Source organism: Nymphaea colorata, chromosome 11 (assembly GCF_008831285.2).
Source record: "Nymphaea colorata isolate Beijing-Zhang1983 chromosome 11, ASM883128v2, whole genome shotgun sequence".
In the NCBI taxonomy this organism is placed as follows: domain Eukaryota; kingdom Viridiplantae; phylum Streptophyta; class Magnoliopsida; order Nymphaeales; family Nymphaeaceae; genus Nymphaea; species Nymphaea colorata.
In genome coordinates this window covers 4,907,107-4,932,311 of record NC_045148.1, presented here as the reverse complement: position 1 = coordinate 4,932,311, position 25,205 = coordinate 4,907,107, and the positions used below count along the sequence as shown (strand labels likewise).

The 25,205-nt window shown below is 40.5% G+C and overlaps 1 protein-coding gene across 2 annotated transcripts; it reads right to left on the bottom strand.

The window, feature by feature from the left end:
• Nucleotides 1-4,564: 4,564 nt before the first annotated feature.
• Nucleotides 4,565-23,856, bottom strand: LOC116264474 (DNA (cytosine-5)-methyltransferase 1B-like). 2 transcript variants are annotated; one of them, XM_031644740.2, is made up of 11 exons: nucleotides 22,581-23,856; nucleotides 20,662-22,460; nucleotides 19,967-20,131; nucleotides 19,628-19,814; nucleotides 19,435-19,546; nucleotides 18,689-18,836; nucleotides 18,403-18,600; nucleotides 17,297-17,575; nucleotides 12,195-12,353; nucleotides 11,689-11,907; nucleotides 4,565-4,903 (listed from the first exon to the last, which is right to left on the bottom strand). In XM_031644740.2, the coding sequence occupies exons 1-11, from the start codon at nucleotides 23,596-23,598 to the stop codon at nucleotides 4,772-4,774; spliced, it is 4,416 nt and encodes a 1,471-aa protein (XP_031500600.1). In that variant the 5' UTR covers nucleotides 23,599-23,856; the 3' UTR covers nucleotides 4,565-4,771. The 2 variants fall into 2 exon arrangements, with proteins under 2 accessions (XP_031500600.1, XP_031500599.1); XM_031644739.2 differs by having other exon boundaries at nucleotides 20,662-23,856.
• Between the last annotated feature and the right edge of the window lie 1,349 nt (nucleotides 23,857-25,205).

Sequence of the window (25,205 nt, the reverse complement as noted above, 5' to 3'; positions counted from 1 at the left end):
GAGCCGGCCAGAACCTCCCGATTTCCGGCTGCCTCCCCTGAGGCCTTTGTTTCAGCGCTCATCTGAGGAAGAGACGCCGAAAATTTCGTTCGCTCCCCCAGACACTTGTTGGGATCCTCGTTCGACTGGTAAGGTCTCCAGGCATCCTTTCTCGCATTAATCAATTTTCCTTGCCTATAGTAAGCTATGTGTTCTCTGTGTGACACCCCTTATGAGCGACGTCCCGACGGGTGGAGGAACGAAGGCGCTGGCGACGACGGCATCTGCCTCGCCGATCGATCCTGCAGCACCGGCACCCGTGCCTAGTCGAGAGAGTGTTGCACAAGGAACTCTACCCTCCCCATATCAACAACTCAACTTTTGGGACACACGACCATTCGGTGAAGTGTTCCAGCATTATCTTCCTTTGTTCCTTGGCTATTCTTTTGTTCTTGCTAATCTGTCCCCACGTTTTCTGACCCATCGCGAGGAGAACCTCCCAACCCTGGCTAGAGGCTGCATCCCATTGCCGACTGCCGACACGGTCACGGCTCTCCCTGTCGGTGTCTGCAATCCCTGGTGGGACTTTGGAGGCCGTGGACTCGTCCTGACTGCTGCTGCTCTGCATGCCCAGAGAACTCAGCTGGTATTTTCTCTGTCCACCATCTAGAACGGGCAGAGATGCATTTTCATTCCTACCGGGCCACCTGCCAGCGACCAGCAGAGGGCTCCTCCTCGAAAACAGGGTGCCGAGGACACAGCCCCTGGGCGTGAGACCTACCTAGTTGATTGGGTGTGTAAGTGAGATGCAAGAGGATTAATTTTGTTTGTATCGCACTCAGTTTGTAACTTTAAAGCCTGAATAGTACTATACCTGAGAGATTGTGGTAAGGCTTGGGGCATTGGGTCCGCTTGTAACCAACTCAAGGGTGAAGATAGGGCTGTTGTTCAGCCGGGAAAACTGTAATTGCCGTCCCCTGTGAGCAGCAGAGTGCGATCCTTGGGAGCAGGAGCAGCATGGTGCTTGGAGACGCCTCAGATCAATTGACAAACTTGCAGATAAGGCATGAAAGGGTACCTCCTTCAGTCCCCTCTCTTGACACCATGTCAGCTCGGTCATCCCTCCAGCAGCGACTCTTGCAGTGGCGTGTCCTCTTGCAACATCCGGCAAAGGTTGCATCTGTCACCAAAGCCAGGCCTCCCCGAATCTCTCTCTTGAATCCGACGTAGTTGCAGGCTAGTGAAGTCTCTACATTCTTGTTGATCTCCTTTTGTTAGATTCGCTGATTATTTACTTGTTGGTTTTGTGGGTTAATGGCCAGCAGTGCACTAGAGCGTAACGAGGACTTGCTACTCGCTGGCGACAAGCATGATGCCCTTGCTGCCGAGAGTTTGCTGTTGAGTGGATGACACACTTCCACTTGAGGCCACGTTGTTCATCGCTACAGGACGGTCGGCCACACCAACCCGCGAGTGTGCAGCCGACGCCCAATTGGCTACTGCAGAGGCCCTTGGAGGCCATTCGCTATCCGTCTCGGCCACTTGCTGCATGGATACGTCGGGCGAGGCCCCGGCTGGTATTTTTCCTCTATCACCGTAATTTTTGGACCTAACACAACCCTTGGTTTGCAGAGCTATAGAGTCTTTTTTCATTTTTTTTGGGTTTTCTAGGCGCGATAGCAATAGTGTCTCGCCACAAGAGACCCCTTCCCCCTGCCATATTGAGTCTGAGTGTCTAAGATGGCAAGTGAATGAAAAGACAAGATGCCCGTCATTCCCTAGATCGAGCAGACTCCATAGGATCCACAGATCTTCCAATGGCAGGGTTTATTCGAAGTTTTCCTTGAAAAAGATAGTATGATCATATAATAATATATTTTTTTTATTATATGTTTAGATGAAGTCCTTCATGAAAATTGATAATGTGATATGACTATCTTTTTATTAAAAGAAAGGGGACTTGAGAGCCTACTTTTCAATTTATACGATTGTTAATGTAACACTATATCAGCCTGCACATTATGAGCCCATATAAGTTTGCATTCCTTCTATTTTTTATTTTCTAAATGAAGTTATAATAATCTATTTTAAATTTTAAAAATAAAGAAATTGAGGCAATACAGGCCACTATTGAACAATATATGTATCACCCTGTGCAAAGTTATGATAAAGCCAATATGTCGTCAGTTGACAACCTACTCAAATTAGAACAATTTCCCTTAGTGCCGAAAATCTATGTCACAATGGTACGGGTATAGGTGCCGGTACGGGTACTGATACGGTGTTTTCGTAAATCTTGGTATGCGTATGGTGACTATTATAATATTATTAATTTATAATACCAAAAATAAAAAAAACCAAAAAATCTTCTCACATGTCATAATACATACAATGTTCCTTTCATGAATCCATAGATCAAAAAAACATACAATGTTCCTTTCATCAGTCCATAGATAATCTCTAAAGTCATAAATAAAAAAAGAACAAAAAAACATCAAATGTTCCTTCTCTCTAATTCTTGGATTTCCCCATAGATAGAGTGTAATATCAACCAAAAACTGGATCAAAAAGAAGAAGAAGAAGTTTGTCATGTCAGACCCACGAACACCAGCCTTGAACTTGTTTTTTCCAACCATGAGCGGAGAATTCGGATGTGTAAAAGTCATCGTCTTCCATTAGCAACAGAAAAATGAAAAAGGATATCGACAGACTTCAAAATATAAAACCACCATCTCCTATGACAACTTGAGCAGCTAGAACTTTCAAGAGAAATCATACTTTTTAGCTTTACAAAAACCCTGAAAAACTTCCAATCATCCCTAAGTTTTCAGAACAAAACTGCCCAAATTCCATCGAATAACGGCAAAACTAATGCACCACGGAAAGCCAAAACATGTTTTTAAGCACAAAATAGGGCATCAAGAGACAAAATCACAATATTGGGCATCAAGAGGCAAAACCCTAAACACTGCTGCCATTCGTCGCCGGTCCATCGTCGTGCAGTTGCCGGTCCGTTGCCATCCAATCGCCGCCGCTGCCCAAGGTTGCTGCAAATACTCACTGCCGAGGGAAGGAAGAAAGTTGAGAAGAGGAGAAGGAGGGTCGGGATTTTAGTTTTTACGTTATTAAAATATGGTTTGGATCTAGTTCCGACCCAGAACTAGATCCAAACATACCGGCCCGTACTGGCGTACCGGTACGGGTTACGCCACCACTTGAGCGTACCATTGTGACAGCCGAAAATCCATTAGATATTATAGGGTGGAGCGAACCACTAAACTAGTTTCCACCGGGCCTTAGATATTTTAGGGTGGGGTGTTTCAATAGACTTGGAGGAAATCCTCTTCATTCAATTCGAAACTTGTTGCATATTGTGATGCTGATTTTGGAGGATCCACTCGAGATAGATTCCTACAGTTAGATTTTGTATCTTTTTTAGCAAGTATAAGTTTTTCTGAAAATGTAAGTAACAAAGGGTAACATTGCCTACAACTGAAGCTGAATATAAAGCTATGACTCAAACTACAACTAAAGTAATCTAGATAAGGTGGCTACAAGAAGAAGTTGAAACTCCGGTCCACAACGACCACAACTGAACCATATATCAATTAGTGATAATACGAGTGCAATTCACATTGCTAAAAATCCAGAATTCCATGAAAAAACAAAACATATCAAGATTGATTGTCATTTTACAAAAAAAGACATACGAAAAATGATTAATACTTCTTGAATATATAAAGACTGAAGACCAAGTTGCTGATATATTTACAAAAAACTTACCACCTTTCGAATTCAAAAGACTTGTTGATAAACTTAAAATGATGTCTCTTAATCATCCCAAGTTTAAGAGGGTGTGTTGAAATATAAAGTTTCTTTAGTCTCTTAAATTGGTCAAAGCCCATATGTGTCCAACTTATCATAACCTGTTTTACTCTACTTCCAAGTGAAAGACATGAAGCCTTTTACTCTACTTCTAAGTGGGCCTTAAACTAGGGCATCGGGATCTTTAGTGCAACATTATACTTTCTGAGTAGCAGCTGAAGGGAGGCAGGAGATGCATTTTTGGAGCTGCTTGGAAATGATAAAACTGCAAATGAGCTTAGTACTATCTTGTTATCATGCTTTGAGTTAGTCGTTTGAATACCATTTGAACAAAAGTGCCGTTCTGTGACAAGCCTGGACAATACAACTGAGTTCCAGCCAGTTTGTTTTTATTGCTAACAAATTGGAAAGCTTTTGGTTGGCACATCTCATAATTTGAAATTAATTTGGGAGCACCAGAGGTTGACAGACCTGCACCAACATTTGAGCTCCAGCCAACTTATTTTTACTGCTAACAAGTTGGAAAGATTTTGGTATGCATCTGAAAATATAAAAGTACCAAGCTTTTCTTTACAGCCTCCCAAGAAAGAATACAACATTTTGATAATTAAGATAGTGACTAAAGATTCTTTTTTTTCTTCTTTTTGGTTTTTTTTTAGGGGGTGGGGGGGGCAGTTATTGCATTGCTCATGCAAGGGATAGTTAGATACGCGTGGGCAATTTTAGCAAGAAAATTAGGTGATTTGTATTTCACATTCCAAATATATGAGTCCTTGCACAACATGTTACCTGTACAAAAAAGGTTTTCCAGCTTGTAACATGACATCAAATTATCAATCATAGATAATGAAGGACAAGAAGAGCTTGGTATGCGCAAATGAGTTAGAAAATAAGTAGAAGAATTGACAAGGCAAATTGTCAAATTACATCTACTTTTGTGAAAGGCTTACATCTAGGCACTTGGATCTTAGTGCTTTGTATCCACCACTTCCTTGAGCTTCCAACCAAGTGCGTATGCCAGTGGAGGTGGTACTGCATTTCCAATCTGCCTATACTTGTTTTTTATGGTTCCCTGGAAAACATACTTATCCGAAAAACCCTGCACATAAACGACCAAAAAACATATCTGAAAACCACAAAATACATACACAAACACACACATGGGCAATTACTTCAGCATGTATTTGTTGTTAAAATATAAATCCTTCACCAGCACGTTGAAGAGGAGTCTCTTAGGATTCCACCTCCTTGTAGAATGTGTTAAAATATTTAATGTCCTTGTAACATGTGAAGAGTCTCCTAGGATTCTATGTTATAGTTAATATCCTTGTTATATGGGAAGTCTCCTAGGATTCTATGTTGTAGTTAATATCCTTGTAATATGTGAAGTCTCTTAGGTTTCTATGATGTAATTAATGTCCTTGGAGCTTGTGAAATCTCCTAGGATTCTACGATTGGAGACTCTTAGAATTCTGAAAATGAGATTATAAATAGAGGCCGTGCAAAACATTTTGGCTACGGCTTCTTCTCCTCAGTTTCTTCTTGTTTTCATTCTCTCTCTCTCTCTCTCTCTCTCTCTCTCTCTCTCTATATCTTCCTGCGTGAGTGTTGTTTTCGGGTTACAGATATTGGTGCTACATTTCTATCATGGTATCAGAGCGCCAGGTTACGTTATCTCTACCAAACAAAATGCCCAAACAGGTCTGATCTGGTTAGAACTCTTTTCTCATCTTGTCTCTATCCTGAATTTACTTTTCTCTTGCGCAATTCTTGTTCCTTTTTCTTCTTGCTTACCAAGGACACATCTTGTTATATCGTGTCTTCTTTCCCTCTCATCTTCTACCTATATACCATTCCTTTCTGCTGTCATGGAAAACCTTTCGCATTTTGGCATGTCCTCAAGTTTTCTTCCTCACCTTATTACCGAAAAACTCAACCATGAGAATTATCTGATCTGGAAAAGGCAAATCATGCCTTTCATAAGAAGTCAAGGCCTCTTTGGACATCTCGATGGTTCAACAAAGGCTCCACCAATATCCGTCTTACAGGAAATAAAAAATGAGGCAGGAGAAGTTATTGATGTTCATGAAGACAACAATCCTGAACATGCTATGTGGATGAGACGTGATCAAAGTCTGGTTGCGTATATTTTGTCAACTTTATCTCAACAAGTGTTACTTTCAGTTTCTGATGATTGTACTGCAGAAGAATTATGGGAAACCCTTGCTGATACCTTTTCCCAAATATCAGAAGCTCGAATTATGTACTTAAAGAAAGAATTTCAGAATTTGAGCAAAGGTTCAACGTCTATCATGGATTATTTGGGGCGTATTAAGGCCGTCGCAGACCAACTTGCTGCCTCAGGGAATAACATTTCTGATAAGGAAAAGGTGCAGCAAACCTTGAATGGACTTGGGCATGATTATCATGCTTTTATTACAGCTCTTGAGGTCCTTCCTGTTCTGCCTTCCTTCAACGAACTACAAGGTAAACTTCTCCAACATGAAATGAATATGAAAAGAGTCATTGAAAGGACTGATCAAGGGAACTCCCAAAATGTGTTGGCTATGAATGTAAAGTTTGGTAAGAGCCATGAGAACTCCAACCATGGTGGTCGTGGCATTCTACCAACACCACATAACCAAGGTATGTCTCCTTTGGATACTTCAAGAAAAATACCAATTTGTTTTCAGTGCAACAAGAAAGGACACATGAAGGCACAATGTTGGTTTAATCCTCAAAATAAAAACAAATGGGTAAGACATGATTATAAACAAGGAGGACAAAGTTCTAAATCCACCGCTGAAGATATGCAACAGCTATTGATGGCCGCATTCTCAAAGATGACTATAAAGCAAAATGAGCAGGGAGAATGGTTCTTGGATTCAGGTGCAGCTACCCATGTGACAGGAAATGCAGGTAAATTGACTAACTTATCCCCTCATTACGGTAGAAGTTGCATTATAACAGGTGATGGAAAATCTCATCCTATTACACATATTGGAAATGCACATATTCCATTGTCATCCTCGTCTCTATCACTGTCTAATGTTGTTCTTGCTCCCAATATCAAAAAGAACATCATATCCATTTCTAAACTCATTGATGATACAAGCTCTTCTGTTGAATTCACACCTTCTTCTGTCTATGTCAAGGACCTCCAAACGAAGAAAATGTTCGCTAGAGGGGAGCGTCAATGGAATATGTACGTCCTCAAGGAATGTCTACCCAAGGATTCATCCACTTTTGATATAGGATTGAAGACATTTTCTCTTTCTCATAATGCGTCATCAGTGCCAAGTTCTTGCCATTTTCAATCAAAAGTAAGGGGCCCTAACCAATTTTTGGAGTCTGATTTGTGGCATAGTCGGCTAGGACACTGTGGTCGACATTTCATTGAAAAACTTGTCACAGATAGTCTCATTCCAAGATCAAGTTTACCTCTTACTTCAAGTGTCAAAAAATGTTCAAGTTGTGGACTTTGTAAGAGTCATGTTTTACCTTTCCATAATATAAATCAAAGGGCTTCCAAACCTTTTGAAACTATTTTTTCTGATGTATGGGGGCCAGCCCCTATTGATTCCATGTCTGGGTCAAGATATTATGTCTTATTCATTGACTCTTACTCACGTTTCACCTGGATTTACTTCATGAAACACAAATCAGAAGTACCTCACATATTTCGAAACTTCTATGCCATGATTCAAACTAAATTTTCATCCAATGTGGTGCATTTTCAATGTGATGGAGGGGGAGAATATTCCTCGCTTGATTTTATTGAATTTCTACGTGAAAAAGGGATAACTAGACAAATTTCCTGCCCTTACACACCACAACAAAATGGTGTAGTTGAGCGAAAACATCGACATATAGTTGAAAGCGCCATGAGCATGATGCATAATACTAATGTGCCCATTTCCTTGTGGACTGAAGCCTTCCATACTGCTGTATACATAATAAATTGTTTGCCTATGACACTCTTGATGTCTAAATCGCCATATTTTACACTCTTAGGCAAACAACCTGATTACAAGAACTTGAAGGTTTTTGGTTGTGTATGCTATGTTCACGTTGATGCTGCCTTGAGGAACAAGTTTCAAGACAAAGCTATTCAATGTAGATTCGTTGGATATGCTGATGAATATAAAGGTTTTCGATGCTATGATCCAACAACTAAACGTATCAAAACTTCAAGAAATGTCATTTTTGATGAACATAGTTTTGATAATACAAATGAAATGCCTATGACCATTGAATCTTATGATCCCTGGACCAGTACACAGTTATTCAATGCAGATCCTGTTATAGAAAATGATGTGCCTCAAAGTGAAGATTCAGAGAGAGCAATACAACCGTCGGATATGGCTCAAAGTGAAAATCAAGAAGATCCAACACAGACATTAAGTCATCACGAAAACAATAATGAACAGAGCAACGATGCACATCGGTATTCGGGTCTTATCTACAGTCGACGACTAAGGGACAGAGATGCTCACAGTGAAGAAGACAACATGCCCCACCTTAGAAGATCCCAACGCATTCGTCATCCCATTCACAGGTGGGTTAGCTATGATTCTTTATCACTTGATTTTCAGTTATTCATGGCAAAAGTTGGCAAGGAGGAAGAACCTACTTCATTTGATGAAGCATCAAAATCACATCATTGGAGAAAGGCTATGAAAGAAGAAATGGATGCCTTGCATGAATGTGGAACATGGGAGATCGTTCCGAGGCCACACGAAAAGAACGTAGTGGGCTCCAAATGGGTATACAAAATTAAATACAAACCTGACGGCAGCATAGAAAGACACAAAGCAAGGTTAGTAGCAAAAGGGTTTACACAACAATATGGAGAAGATTATGATGAGACATTCAGCCCTGTGATCAAAATGGGAACAATTCGCGTGATTATATCATTGGCAGTTGAATATGGATGGAGACTACATCAAATGGACGTGAAGAATGCTTTTCTTCATGGTGATTTAAGGGAGGAAGTATATATGGAACAACCTCCAGGATACACGAAAAGAGACTCTCATGCATGGGTTTGCAAACTAAGAAAATCTATTTATGGACTTAAACAGGCCTCACGTTCGTGGTTTGACAGTTTCTCTTGCAAGATTCAAGAATGTGGTTTTCGGAGATGTCCTCTAGATCACTCTCTTTTTTCATTTATCGAAAGGAAAACATATTTACTTTACTTCTTATATATGTTGATGATATTGTTATCACAGGCAATTCAGAAAAACACATAGAAGAAGCTAAAGTTTTGATGATGCAAAACTTCAAAATGAAAGAGCTTGGTGATTTACGATTCTTTCTTGGAGTGGAGATTGATAGGCACAATAATCGCCTCACATTGACACAACAGAAATACACGTTGGATTTGTTGAAAAAGTCAGGTATGTCTGATTGTAAGCCTGTTGAAACTCCTAGTGTTCTAAATCAAAGACTAAGTGCTCAAGATGGGGAGTTATATGAAGATCCTACGCAATATCGAAGTATTGTTGGGGCACTTCAATATCTTACATTTACTAGACCAGATATTATATATGCTGTGAATCAAGTATCCCAATTTATGCATGCACCTAGAGATACTCACATGGATGCTGTCAAAAGAATATTAAGATATCTTAAAGGGACAGCAGGAGATGGCTTAGTTTATGGTAAGAGTGAAAATATAACTACTGGACATCAACTTATGACATTCACAGATGCAGATTGGGCTGGAGATCCCGATCAAAGAAAGTCTATTTCTGGTTTTTGTATTTTCATTGGACGTAATTTTGTGTCTTGGAGTTGTCGAAAGCAAAAGGCAGTAGCAAGATCCAGCACTGAAGCTGAATACAGATGCATGGCTGCAGGTACTGCTGAAGTTACATGAGTTAGACATTTGCTAGAAGACATTGGAGAAAAGATTAAAACATCAATGTTAATGTGCGATAATCAAAGCGCTATTAACATTGCCTTTAATCCCGTACAACATGGTCGAACAAAGCACATTGAGATTGATCAACACTTTGTTAGACAAAAGGTGGAAGACAAGGAAATTCAGCCTATTTATGTTCGTACAAATGAACAAGTTGCAGACTTATTTACAAAAAGATTAACAAAGGAACGATTCTGGTTTCTAAAAGGCAAGTTGTACATGGTGCAAAACCATGCACAACTTGAGGGAGGGTGTTAAAATATAAATCCTTCACCAGCACGTTGAAGAGGAGTCTCTTAGGATTCCACCTCCTTGTAGAATGTGTTAAAATATTTAATGTCCTTGTAACATGTGAAGAGTCTCCTAGGATTCTATGTTATAGTTAATATCCTTGTTATATGGGAAGTCTCCTAGGATTCTATGTTGTAGTTAATATCCTTGTAATATGTGAAGTCTCTTAGGTTTCTATGATGTAATTAATGTCCTTGGAGCTTGTGAAATCTCCTAGGATTCTACGATTGGAGACTCTTAGAATTCTGAAAATGAGATTATAAATAGAGGCCGTGCAAAACATTTTGGCTACGGCTTCTTCTCCTCAGTTTCTTCTTGTTTTCATTCTCTCTCTCTCTCTCTCTCTCTCTCTCTCTCTCTCTCTCTATCTTCCTGCGTGAGTGTTGTTTTCGGGTTACAGATATTGGTGCTACATTTCTATCATTTGTTTCATTCATTTTTAAAACTAATCAACAGATTAGGTAGTCCAACCACTAAATATAATATTTGGTATCTTTCTTCTTTAAAAGGTTTCTAGATTATGTGATGTGTTTGTATCTGTGCATAGATAGACACAAACACTATATATACATACACTATTATATATATCTAACTAACTAAGTCACATGGGTATGAATATGGTTCGGGCATAGGTATAGAGGTACAGGTATGGATACGACAACTTTAGAAAATATGAGTATCAGGGTACAACAGGACATATATGTGAGTGTGTGTGTGTGTGCAAAATGATATAAAAAATCAAAATAAAAGCAACAATTAAAAGAACAAGTGACATAAATAAAAACATTATATCGTAATGAACTATAACTCTAAAAACAGAATGAAAACTGAGTTGGAAAAAATTAAATCGAGTAAAATTAAGCAGTTTGGATCAGTTTCTATCTAAAAAGTACCCAAATGGGTCCAAATGCCCACTTTGGGTAAGGGTATGGCAACACGGGTATGTGGACTTTACTAAAGTATCCATATAACTTATATACATACATATGTACATAGTACATACATTAAATGCATGGATATATCTGATGTGCTCTTTTATCTATAAACCTATTAGTATGCTTGTTCAATGTTTACTGTTGTGCCTATGATTTCGAGCATATATGTCACGCATGTTTATGTATATAGTTGACACATATATATGTGTGTGTGCCATTGTGTTTATGAGCGTGTGAGGATGTTTTTATGTCATTTATTACCTTCAGCACTTTAAATGTCAGTTCCCATACTTTTTGTTAGTCTTATTTTAGTTGATCATCTTGACAGACTAGTCTAGGCACTAGACATATCCGGATTAGCCTTTTCAGGGCCTTGACAGAATTTTGTCTGACTTTGCCATTTTAGGCACATTCTATGTTTCAGAGAACCATGGCAATGGAAAATCTTCAGCAGTCTAGATATTCTAATTTGCAGCTCTTATAAGCTTCTACAAATGTAATTGCAAAATGCTTACATTCATGAAGCTGTACAATCAAGATATGACCAAACCATCCAGAAACAAGTTCATGCACAGAAGTTTAGAACCTTCACTGAATCATGAAAACTATTCTCTCAGTTGCTATACAAGTCATTATGTCAAGGAAGCTGAATTTGTGCTTAAAGCAAGGTGATTTAGTCTTAGACTACTGTCAACTACAATAAAACTGAGAAAAAATGCTTTGTGTTACCTGTGACCTGGCACATTCACGAACAGTGAGTATTCTATCTTGTTCTGGGTGGAAACACATGCCAACTTTTCCCATAGGTTGGGGATCAGTAATGGAAGTTGGGAAGTTGCCTTCCCAATCTAACCTTCCAAAAAGTCCCTTCCACTGGTTATGTCTTTCAGCTGAATTAGGAAGACCGACCGGGATAAGATAAGCAAATTGCCCCGAAGACAATTTTATCTGAACCAGATGAAAAAAGAGAAAATTTCAGAATAATGCTGTGGTTATTGGTCTACATGAACATAAATAAATGGTGATATTGAGTCTTCTTCCCAATGGCAAAGGAGAGAAGCTTGAGTAAGATGTTCTAAAGCAACATTTGAAACTTTAGAAAGTGTATCACTGTAAAGTTTGCAAGAGAAGGCATGGCTAGCCAAAAATTTCAAATCAACTCCACCAACTCCTACCAACCAAACCAGGTGAATTCTTCAAATATATGCTATGCCTTAGTAGGAGATAAAATTAACCTTTTCATCAGGCAAATCATGCCAGTCAGCACCAGGTCGCTTTGGAATCCTTTGGCATCGGATCAAGTTTATTTCCTTCATCTTCTTTGATATGTGATCAACAAGAGTAGTCATTTCACAACGTACTTGTTTCTGGAACCATGAAGCTGTATTTCCATACTATTGAAAAACGAACCAAAAGAAAAACAATAAAAACTAGTCATTTCTAAGAAAAAGCTCCAAACAGAAAATAGAAAATTAAGGGAATTCATTTTTCTAATTAGAAAAAAACTAAAGCAATCATTATACGTTGAGGTATATTGTGTAATTAAGTGCACAATAGAATTAGGGGTCCCGGTGACTCCAAAAACAGATAACTTCAACTCACAATGAGTGGCATGGTCTAGTTCACTTTAACAAGTAGATAGAGAAACAACCCGTATGCTTGTTCATTTTTAAATCAAAATAGTAAAATAACTGTTGTAGATTGAGATAGATTGTCATTGTCTACAAGTTTACAGACATGGTTAATCTACAAGTTGTAAATAAGCCTTAAGTTTTAGAATCTACTGCGTAAAGCTTTCAGATATGGATGCAACAGTTCCAATTCAAATCAAACATCTGACATGGTCTAGATTTATGGTAGAATTAAAGATGTACCCAACACTACGAGTTGCAGTGCATTTAAAATATGGTGCTTGTTTTCTGGCACATAGGGTTCAGGAAACATGTAAAAAGTTAAAAACCGTATCCAGTTAGCCATTTAAGAGAGTTAAACCTAACCATTGGGTTTCTATCTTGGGAAGAACAAAATCCAAAGAGTGGCACATTGGCATCTCTAGGGACACATAATCTTGTAATAGCATCAGCAGTTTGATCTAACTGTCAAATACTTCTCATGCTTGTTCCCATTGATACATATCCTACTATTCACCTTTCCTATAGTAATTTTAAAATGTACCTTCCTCTATTCACTATGGTGTGTTCTTTCAATTTAGTGATGTGATGTATGAAGGGTCATTGCAGTAAGTGAACAACTGTGCGATCAAAAGTACAAGAGCCATTCTCAAAAACCTTAGCATCACCAGGCTTTTTTAAAATGCTGGGATTATCAAGTTTCATGTATAATATGTACAACACATGGCTCGTTAACTGTGTGTATATTATAATGTAGAATATATTTATAAAATGTTATCTACATTATATAAGTAACCAATATAAATGTACATATACATATATATATAGTTATATCATATATGTATATATAATACACACACGCACATTATATATATATATATATATATATATATATATATGCACGTATGCACGTACATATGTACGTTTGCATATATACATAATTATAATGTGTATTGTATACATATCTAAGTTACACGGATACACCTATTTGGCCCACGTATTTGTGTCAATACGGGGATAGGGGTGCAGATACGGCATAGATACGTTTTGGATCGAGTCTGGATTAGACCTGATCCAAACCAAAAAAAAAAAAAACAGATTTTAAGTTAAGTTGAGCTCTTCTCCCTTTCTCTTTGGGGTTTTTTTTTTCTGTTTTTCTAATAAATGACTAGAATGAAGATATTGATAAACAATGTTTTGTTTGTGACTTTAATAGTGAACTATTAATTTAATGTTTTTTTTTCAATTTATAATTTTTGATAATATTATATTTGCCGTATCCAGGTATCCGGGAATTGTGAAAATTGCCGTGTCCGTCCCAGTATCCGCACCCGTATCACACCCACACCCGTGTGACGTAGATACATATACATATTTGTTATGTATGTATACATACGTGTATATATATGTACACATATTAATGTACATAATATATGATATCTGTAGTCATATGAGTAACAGGATGAGCAATATGGTTAGTAATAAAAAGGGCTACCTCAACTGTTCATAGTTAGTAGAGCAGAGATCAGATCTAGATCTCAATCCAAATCTGAACATGAAGACCTGTGCATTGAAGATAAACACCAGCAAGCTCGAACCGTTGAATATAGGGATAGGGAAGGACTTGACACCAACATGTCTTTCAGACCAACATTGTAGCCAAATCTATAGATTCTCTTTCTAATCTTCTGTTACCAAAATCATGTAAATGTGCTAAACTCAAGGAAGAGATCTTGAATTGTAACGGTTATAGTTGTTTAAATGAAACCTCTCCTCTCATTAGCGAGAGTGCGATAGATCTTGTGGCCATGGACATAGACTCGTTGAGAGTTAATCCACATAAATAGCCATTTCTTCTTCATCCCTGTACTCTTTTATGGCATTAGAGCTCTAAGGGCAACTTGTTCATGTAGATGGGAAAGCTTCCAAAATCTCAAAACAATGGCAGGAAGAGAGGATAGCATAGGCGAGTTAGAAAACACGAGAACAGAATGGTTGTTATGCGCTTGAGCCGAATGGAAACTGTAGTCTTAGCAGTTTTAATGGTTCTGTTTCAGTTTTTCTTATGTTCATAGGAATGTTAACATGTTGGAACAGGAATCGGGTCTGAGGGTAACTGAACCCAGACCCCGAATACAGGTATATAACTCTGTTCGCTGTAAGGGGATTAACCCTAGTGAAGAATTTACTCAATTAGGAGTTGGGCGTCCGTCTGCATGAAGTGAGGTCTGTGAAGAATATTGTTAGCCGCAAGGCTAACATTTGGAATTAGAGAGAGGCGATGGCAGAGAGGGTTACGATGCGCGACACCATGATGGCCATGGACACCCTGACAGCACTTATGGAGGAGTCCATGGCGGTAGTAAACCGTAGACTCCAGTCGGTGGAACAGCGGCATCTGGAGATGGATGAGAGGATTCAAGCCATCCTTAGTGAGCAGCAATTGTTGGCAGCCATGATGAGCTTCTACAGCAAAGGTAAGAATTCTCACTCTCCGACCACTGATAGAATAGAGTCTAATGGCTTAGAGGGGCATCAGGCAAGCGCCGCAGGGGGGAGGCGATCCTACCTCGTCTTCTTGGGAAAGGGGAAGCGGCAGTCCCAACGGCTGGAAACCAACCAACATGGATTTTTCCGAAATTCTGTGAGGATCCCCTCAGTTGGATATTTAAATCAGAACAGTTCTTTGAATGCCATGGAGTCGACGGTGGACAGAGGGTGAGCCATCCGGCTGTCCATTTTGAAGGACTAGCCATTCGCTCGTATAGGTGGCTACTGATACAACAGGGCAAACCCAGTTGGGAGGGTTCTGATTGAAGCGATGAAGGCCAAATTTGGGCCATCAGCCTATCTGGATTATAATGTTGAACTGTGGAAGTTTAACCAGAAGGGTCAGTTGTGAAATATCAGGAACAATTTGGGGACCTTAACAATATGGTCCAAAGAGGCCTGTAGGACAGTAGGAGCACTTGTAGGGGCCGTTTGTGGGAGGGCTCAAGGACGACATTAAGATAGAGGTTCAAGCATCCAAACCTGGCAGCCTTACGGAATGTTTTGAGTTGGTTCTTATGGTGGAAGAGAAAAACAAAAGACTGGGGACGACCAGCAGAGGTTGGAATGCAGAGAGACATCCCAAGAATCCTCCTATCAAAATGGAGGTTCTTCCAACCCAAGCAGCAGCAGGTTCGCGTTCGAATATGAGCACCAAGCTGGTAGCCAGGCATTTAACGCCTGAACAGATCAGGGAAAAGCGCAGAAGGGGGATTTGTTTTCATTGTGATCAACCTTGGACTTTAGGACTGGAGAAGGCTGCACATGTACCAGGTAGAGGAAAGGGAGGAAGAAATCGCAACAGAAATTGAGGAGGCAGCGGCAGGGGAAGATGAGTTGGGCCAGCAAGCAGAGGTGCAGAAAAAGATTTTGCTGCATGCGCTGACAGGGGACGAGGTTCTGCAGCTGATGAGAGTAGAGTGTGTCCTCTGTGGAGGGGAGGTGACTGTGCTGGTGGAGACAAGGTCAACTTCTCTAGGGAAAAATCTGCCAAAACACTAGGATGCAGCATCAAATCCCAGCCCACCTTCGATGTGATAGTAGGAGACCGTAGCACTTTGAAATGCAGGGGAAAATGTGCTAGAGAAATTTTAGAGATTGAAGGGCATGACTTCCCGGCGGGATTATATACCTAGCCATGGCGAGAGCGGACTTAGTGTTGGGCATATAGTGGCTGTGAGGGCTGGGGGAGGTCGTGTCGGATTTCGTTCAAATGAAAATGCATTTCCATCGGCAAGGGGACAGGCAGACATTGTTGGCAGCAACAAGAGATGCATTTCCTGCCCCTGCCAAAATCCGGTTGACAGATGAATGTGCAGTAGTTAATGCAATGGAAAAGAGGGCATTTTCAGCCCTCACCAGTCACCATAGATAAGAAAAAGGCACTAGAAGGGAAATCTGTTGGGTTTCTCTTAATTCAACACAAAGTCCCATAACGCCGTCGAAACCCATTGGTTCCTCTTACTTTTCTAACACAAATCCCATGAAGTGCTACCTTTTCTTTCTTTCAGGGCTGCCAGCGCTGCCATTGAGTGGCACTGATTTTAAAATCATGTGAATCTTTACGACCCAGATAGGTTGTTGAACGTGAAAGCCACCCGAGTCATGGCCGAGTTAAGTTACTCTTGGTCGAGTTAGACCGAGGTTCACACACAGACGAGTCTCCCTACTGGGTTGACCAGTAGAGGCCGAGTCGAGTCCAGTCAGTGAGTCAATGGGTTGACTTGGCGAGTTTTTAAAAATTGGATTCTAAGAACTTCTCACATGGTATGAAAATCGGGTTGCAATATTGGGACCTAGTGATTCTGGGCCCACTACATATCTGCAATATTGGCACCTGCCTAGGCACACTTTTGATAGCTAAGGTGCTAAAAAAAGGAATTAGAACATCACTAGTTTGATTTTTGGAACTTCTTTAGCATTTCATCACCAAACAGCACCACACTCAGATACGTGTGCAAATTGCAAACGAAGAAAACGCAAGGGAACAGTGTGCATAAAAGATAAGTGCATGGAATAGACATTGTTTAATGAAGCTAATTATTTAGCAGAGATATTTAGAAGCAAACTTTATAATTGAAAAGAAAACAAAAATGAGATGAAATGCTCTCTTTTAAGAATGAAAAAAAGGAAAAAAATGTCCGGAGTTCACTTACCATAATATTCTGATTGCATGCTCCATTTGAAACAGGAGGTAGATCTCCAATTGAATCCTTTACGGTTATCGATCTGAAAGGTGCCCCACCTGCTGTACTTTTCACAGCAGCATAATATGAGCCTTCACCAAGTTTTATTTTCAATTGAACACTCGAAAACACATGCATAGGCTCAGGCCATTCTGGTAATGTCTCTTTTGGAGAAGCCGCCCAAATGAATGCACGTTTACGAGACTGAGCAACACCATATGTACCAGCCTCCAGGATACCAAATCTTACCTGAAGAAACAGGGCAAACATTTCCAAATCAAAAGCTTGATTGAATCATTGAAGAGAAATCATCCACGATGAATTTAAATCATGGATAACCACTGAAGTTTTCTTGAGGAATTAGTATTAGCAAGATAATGCATGACTGAAGAAGTACAACGTGTCCAGAGAGACCTTCAAGCTGCTGTTTTTATAAAAACATGCAGCATCTATGAAACATGGGCACACCTCAAAGGCCATGCACCCATGTCGACGCGGGTGCAGGCCTGAACACGGTAGTCTTATTTTTTATATTTTGTGGGTATATTTTAGTTTTTTATTTTTGTCCGGTGTTATGTTCTTTACAAATATAAGCAATGAATTTGTGTTTATTTAGCTAAAATATTATTATTATTATCAAGATTGGTATATGCACAATATATATGTACGGTAGGTTTTTGAAAAATGCCCACGCTCATACCTGTACTAGCACTCATACTCGCACCTGTACTCATACCCATGTGACATTGTGCAGCATTGACCACAATATTCGCAATATATCTTGCTTCCTCAAGACTTATGCTTGTTTTACCAAGAATGTTATCCATCAGGACTCCCGCATATTTTGAGCACCACTAGACAAGCATTTACCAGACTGGCTGATGCAACACAATTGAAACTATATTCGTCTGTTGGTGGACATCCAACTGATTATTACAAGTAGTTACAATCTTGTTCATTGACTAGGAATCCGGAAACAATTATAATTCACTAGTTGGTCCATATGTAGTTGAAGAATTGCCCTAACTGCTTGATGAAATACTACTTTATAATTTAGAAACAAAAATCATTTTTACCTGATAACCCATTTCCAAAAGCGAGGCCACTGTTAATCTGAAAGTCTGCCCCTTGTTGAAGGAAACAAAGTTTCTTACATTCTCCAGCAAAAAGAACCTTGGCCGGAAGTAATCAGCAAAGGAGAGGAATGCCAAGATCATTTCACATTGGACCTTGCTCCAGGTGCTTTGATTGTGTCGATTCATTCCCGAGAATCCCTTGAAAAATGACCAGCACTCAGCAATTTTCCAGAACTATATGAGGAACAAAATAAACAAATAACTTCAGCAAAACAAAATAAAAAACCTGACAAGGAGGTCCACCATTAATGAAATCCACTTGACCAGGGAGAGGCAGATTTTTTTTCTGGTCCTCACTCAGGTTGGAAGGAAGGTCAGCTGCCTCAGGAGGAGAAACGCAGTCATCTTTATCACCACATCTTTCCATTATTTCCCTGCCAAAAAGAATTTGAAACCATTTGTGGAAAGTAGGATTCTACGAAGTGTGCTCTGCTTTCTTATTTTGCTGCCCTCATAAGTTAGTAGAACCTAATACATGAGTAGCGGTACGTACAGAATTTGAAACTGGTAATTTATATGCTTGAAACTAAAATTATGAATTTTCCTTATGCTCCTGAACTAACCTCTCATGTCACTGCAAAGAATGCTATCCAAATGTTGTGGAGATGTTAGGAAAGCTCAGATAGCATTTCATAAGAAAGAAAACTAGTATATAGGTTCTTGCTAAATTCTTTTAAACACTTTCACTAAAAAAGAAATGCCATATGCTCTTTCAAGATCCCAACAGGTGTATTGGCATGAAGCCATGCTTCCAGTCTGAGTTCATCATATTTTGTTTATGTAGTTATATCAAAGAGCATAGACAAATCCATCTAAGGACCTGGAAAAAAATCCAAATCTCCATTTCAATTAATGGTACGTAATATTTACCAAAAAGAAATAGAGGACACGTGACATGCATGACCTTCCTCTTCCCACCACCTACTAGAAAGAAAGAAAGAAGTAAACAAAAGCACAGAAGAGCTAAATCACCTCAAAATCACATTGCAGTCTTCATTAAACACTTGTGCTTCTCTGTGGTTAAGTTTGAATGCTTCAGCAGCAGCAGCGTCATGTTCAATAGCCCATTTAGTCATTGAAACCCCTGATTCACAACAGAAAAATTATTATTCCAGTCACCAAAGACACCTGAATAATGTCACAGGTTTCTTCCTTAAAGAATTACCTGACTGCTGCAACCCCTCAGACAAACCGCCACATCCAGCAAAAATATCAAGTGTAGCCAACCTTTCTGATGTTTCAATATTTCCCTCTGCATCTTCGCCATTTGTCTGTCTTTCTTCTCCTTGAATGCTTTTTCCTTTGTCTTTTGCCTTGCGCTTAGAGGGCTCAAATCGCAGAGAGACAGGCAACTGCAAAAAGGCCAAGCAGCAATTGTTAAATTACTGAAACAAAGCCACCTGATCCAGTAGTTGAATTCAGTTTAACATTAGTTGATAAGCACATTTGACCAGTTTAAGGTTCATTAAGAGCCGATAAAGGCGCTGAAAGCAAAAAGTATTACCTCCTTGAGAGAGCCGTTGGCAGGATCATAGATACAGTGGCAAAAGAAAACATGGTCAAAGATAGCAAGCGTATTCGTATCAGGGGGACTGTGCTGCTTTCTGACCTTGCATTTCCCCTCAACGCTCTCTGCAGCGATGGTTCGTGTCTCATTGCTGTAGTAAACCTTGAAGAGCAACAGAAGCAGAAAGTTCAGCTCTGTTTTGTAAATAAAGCATAAAACAAGAGCATAAAAGCATCAAACTAAAGCTTTTCAAAGAGGTCAAGACACAAAATCACGCTGATACTAGAATCATAACAATTCATGTCTGGCCATTCATTTAACGTTAAAGATCTAGTCCTTGGTTTTCTGCAATCACGGTGAAGGAAAGAAGCAGATCTAACTCATCTTACCTCCGACCAAAAACGGATTTTAAACCTTAAAAGTCAAGTTTCTCTCATCTAGTGTCAAAAATGCAAACATTTTTTTAACTTCTTTAAAGTTATTATACCTAATGAAATACAAAAAGAAAAAAGAAATTAAGGTAATGACTAGTTGGGCCTAGTGAGTAAACTCGTCGCCCAAATAGGCCTTTCATGCCCAAGCCTAGTCGCCAATAAGTTGACTGGTAGGACAGACTAGTGGTTGTTTGGCAACCAAGAACACTATAGTGTAAATCACAAACCAAATAAGAAAGAAGAGTCAATAAATCATACTTCTCTGATATCTGAAACATACGCCTTCTCCTGCCCAACATCTTCTGGCCTGAAAAATCTTCGAACTTTGATCTTTGTGGACTTTGAATCGGCATGCTTGGACCCGCTGGAAACTTCTATCTCCAAGAATTGGCACACCACATATGCCCTTAGACCAACGTTCCTACCTGCCTTAAACTTCTCGCTGTGCACCCCTGACTCTGCTGAAAATTCCTGTGGATTTACGTAGAGAAAGTCGTTGACTGAATATTGCACTCCCTTGTGAACAAAACCCGACTTTCCAGGAAGTACACTGAAATGTTCAGCACAAGCCTCTCTGACACTGCAAGCATAGCAAGAACCATTCCCTAATCCCAATGTATCATAAGGCACACAAAAGAAAGCACCTCTGTCTGGTGCATAAAGGCTCCTGCAGTAATATTCGCTAGGCAAGCCCTTCTTTTCTCGCTCTTCTGCCCTCAACCTATCAAGTCTATCTGCGTCAGCATTCTTCTTTCGGTGTTCATGCCCCCATGGCCTTTGTCGAAGTTCAACCACTAATGTCTCCTTCGCACCTTCGAGTTCTATGTCGACACATTCATTTGTCAGGAACAGCTCTCTTGAATTTGCTGCATTACCAAGTACAGTCTCAGAGCCTCTCTGCAGGACCCTGCCATGTATCACCTTCAAGCCATTGGATTTCTCAAACATGTACTCAACGAACAGTATAAGCAACCTATCATCAGTTTCTGCCAGCAGGGCACCACCAGCAGCAATGGCAGTCCCACGAACGTTTGCCTCACGATACAGTGATTCACCAGACTTTAGCTTTCCAAGTGAGGCTCCCTTCCACTTGGCCTGACTAGCTGTGGGCTTGGTCTTTGATGACTTTATTGAAGGAGAAGGCTTCTCACATGCTTTTGGCACTACATCAGTTATCTCCTCTTCATCCTCATCATCCTCATTGTCTTCCATCTCTTCCTCTTCTCCTGGCTTTTCTTCATCCGTTGGAGTCCCTTCCTGGGCGTCCTCCTCAGGCAAGTAATTTGAATAATATTCACCCCAAATACGATTGATCAACTTTGTCATCGTTGCCCGCGTTGTTTTCCTTGCTACAGGATTCTGATTAGCTTCCTTTCTCAATGTCACTTTCTTCATCACCAGCTTGGTGTGGCGCATTTGCTCCATTTTTGTCAAGAGGCCATTGATGAATGCACTTTTTCTAATCGTCTCGTCGGGGAATTCAGCAAATTGTTGAAGGATTACTTGCCCATGCACGACCAAATATCTCTCGACCGCCGCTGGACTGCTTGAAACAAAAGTAGGATCAGACTTGTCCAAGTCAGCAACTTTCTTAACAACATCAGAAAAAGAAAGGCGGGACACCCGGCTTTCATTCTTTAGCATTTTGATAATGGAGATGGCAACCTTCGCAATCTTGACAACAGGTTGGAACCATGGAGAGTACTGCTTTGAAGGCTTGCCTAGTCGATACCATGCACCGTCCGTCCTGATTGATACAAATAACATTGACCCACCAAATTCAATCACCCATTCCTTGACAGCACTGAGATAAACGGGAATCCCCTTCACGCCATCTGCATCTGATCCTCCAGCGCCATTTTCTGCGTAGTCACAGAACCCATTTCCATCATCATCTAGCATGTAACCAGAGCCGAAAATGAGCACATCAGATTCAATTCCATGCTGCATGGGCACAGCCTCCAGTGGAACCAATCTTGAGTCTGAACTGTAGAGAGCCCAATCATGCAAAGTCCGCCGAGGGAGCATATCAGGAGTGAGCATGTAAACGTCATCCTCTAAGAACAGATACTCATTAGTCTCATGAGCAGACGGTTTATAAAATGCTGGCAATGGATAATACGCAGCTATCTCAGATTCATTAATCTTTATATAGTACTGAGTCTTCCTAGAACTACCTCGGGATTTCACTTTTTGCTGCTTCATCGCCTTCCAAAGCTCCTCTTCATGCAGTAACCTGGCCATTTTCTCACTCTTGTGCATCTCCCCATCAACTGAACCACCAGTAGAGTTTTCACAGATCTTTATGCTCCCGGGAGGTCTAAATGACGAAAATCGAAGTTGTCTGCAATCGTCTCGCAATGCAATCAATGCAGGCATCTCAGAGAAACGGCCATTTTGGATAGTTGCCATCATCATGGACTCCTCTTCGTCGAATCCTACTAATTGATTGAACACAAACTCTCCCTGGGAAACGATGAACTCCTTTGTTGGGTTCCCACCAGAGAAATTATCATTCACGGTCAACGACCGAATGGTCCCGGCAATCAATTCCTCCAACCCTACTCTTGGGTCTCCTCCAAATGACTTGGAGAGCTTCTTGAACACTTCAACGCACAGCAAGGCCTTGTCAAAGAACAAGTCGAAGTGCCTCCTGTAAGACGGTGCCGGCTTCAGGCATGAGTATTCAGCAACCTCGGTGCCGACCCAGACAGTTGGCGATCCTGTCTCAAAGCCAGAGATCGACCACATCTCGATCCGCCCAAAACCCTCGCACATAACGCCCAAAGAACGATCCGGGGACCCCTTGCCTCGTGGGAGGATGAGCCCAGAGACGAAGAGATCCTGCACTTCGAGCATCTCCAATGGCTGAGCAACTCCATCCTCGTCATGGATGATGAAATCAAATAGCCCCCTCTGGGGGACGCCGGAATCATCCTCAGGGCCATCAACCGTCAAGCTCACGGCAGCAACCTCATCCTCAACCACCTGATCTGTCTTTGAGACGATAAGGTCCTGCTTCTCCGGCAACCGGATCGATTTCTCCTTGAGGTTTGGCCGCGACGCGATCACTGCCGCCCGGCAAGGCGTCTTCCGGGGGAGAACCACCTCCACCGAAGCAGCCTCAGACACCCTCTTACTACCAGTTTTAGCCACTTTCGTACGGCTCAAGTCGATCGCCGTCGCCGATCCCATCTTTCCGTCGACCTATGCCTACCGATTCAACCTCCCCAGAACAGATTTTGGGACAAATCAAAATTCGGACTCCGTCGGAAACCTTGGAGCCGAGAACGGACGGAGGAAATCGAGACCGAGGACAAGCACTTACAGGAAGAATAATAAAAAGAGACGGCCATTGTCTCTTCGCAGAGAACCGATAAAATTGGAAAGGGAGACGATCGACTTCGATAAAATTGGAAAAACAGAGGATCGTGCTCATCACGGAGATCTCTCTCTCTTTCACCCCTTGGTCGCGTTTCCGGCGAGCGGGAAGTGAAATTTTCGTATTTAAAAAATCTGCCGCTCTGCCCGCGAACGAAGAGCCGCGTTTCATTTATTTGGGGTTTGAGTTTGACTCCTGGAGACAAACCCCTCTTTTCTTTGTTAACGGTTGGGTGAGATTGCGGGTAACGGGTTTCGGATCCTGGTTATTCAAGAGTGATACCAAACTGAATGGTCAATGGATCTTGGGAGGTACTGGAAGATGGTAGGGTCCTATTTGGCTACTGGGTGGACCCAGATCCATTATCGGTCACGATGAGCGTTGGATCTCACCGGCGACAAAGGGTCGATTAAGCCTACGCACCCTTGGTGCCGGGTACCCGTACCCTGCCCGACTTGACTCTAGCCGGCCGGGCTTGTTGTTGGGCTCGTTTGGGTGAGCCCGATAATTTCAGATCGAGCTCGAAAATAATTTTTTAATTTTTTATTACTTTATATATATATATTTATAATATTTTGTTACCATTAATTATTTTTATATATTATTTTATGTTAAAAAAAAATTTTGATGTAATCGACTCGGACTCGGTTTTTTGAGTCACGACAGGTCTGGGCCCAAACTAGAGTTTTAAATGTTGGGCCAACCTTGGATCCGACTCATTATGGAGCCGGACCAACCGGATGCGGGGTGGATCAGACTTCATTATGGCGTGTTTTGAAGTTGATATTACTAAAATGTATTTGATATTATAAAAGACAAATGCTCCTAAAATCGAGAAAATTTTTCCAACTGAATGAAGATACCCTTTCTTATTTGCCACGAGGCGAAGTAAATGAATTTCTGAAACTATATTATTTGTCCAATCTTTTTAGAGGCCAAATTTTATTTTTGAGAGACGATACATACTTCCAAAATCTCAAAGCATCCATGGCCCACCAGCTAGCCCTATCTTTGATAGGCAAAGGCACATAAGTTGTTTACTACGAACGAGATGGTTTGGGATGTCATTGGTCTCGATTTGAATCGGATACATTTTTTAATGTATTTTTTTATCATATATTCACATATTTGAATTCAAATTTGGATTTAATATGAACGAAGAAAAGTTATATTATATTTGAATCTGAATCCAAAATATGTCCAAAATATGATTTTTACATTTATGAATCCAAAATTTGAATTGAATCTAGCCGAATTTCAAAATATGAAAGAAAGGATATTTATTATTTAAACTAGATCTTATTTGAAGTTGAATATGGTAGGATATTTATGTATATCTGCCAATCAGATGTCATTTATTAAATCTGATTTCTTAATCAAATATCAGGGGTAGGGGCGGAGCAGGTTATGCGCACCAGCA

Excerpts from the sequence above, each read along its gene's own strand:
- LOC116264474 (XM_031644739.2), bottom strand. The coding sequence starts at position 23,598 with ATGGGATCGGCGACGGCGATCGACTTGAGCCGTACGAAAGTGGCTAAA. Across the intron at positions 18,601-18,688 it reads ATGGTGGACCTCCTTGTCAG|GGATTCTCGGGAATGAATCG; the intron begins GTTTTTTATTTT and ends TCATTTTTCAAG. Across the intron at positions 4,904-11,688 it reads GTGAATGTGCCAGGTCACAG|GGTTTTTCGGATAAGTATGT; the intron begins GTAACACAAAGC and ends GTTTATGTGCAG.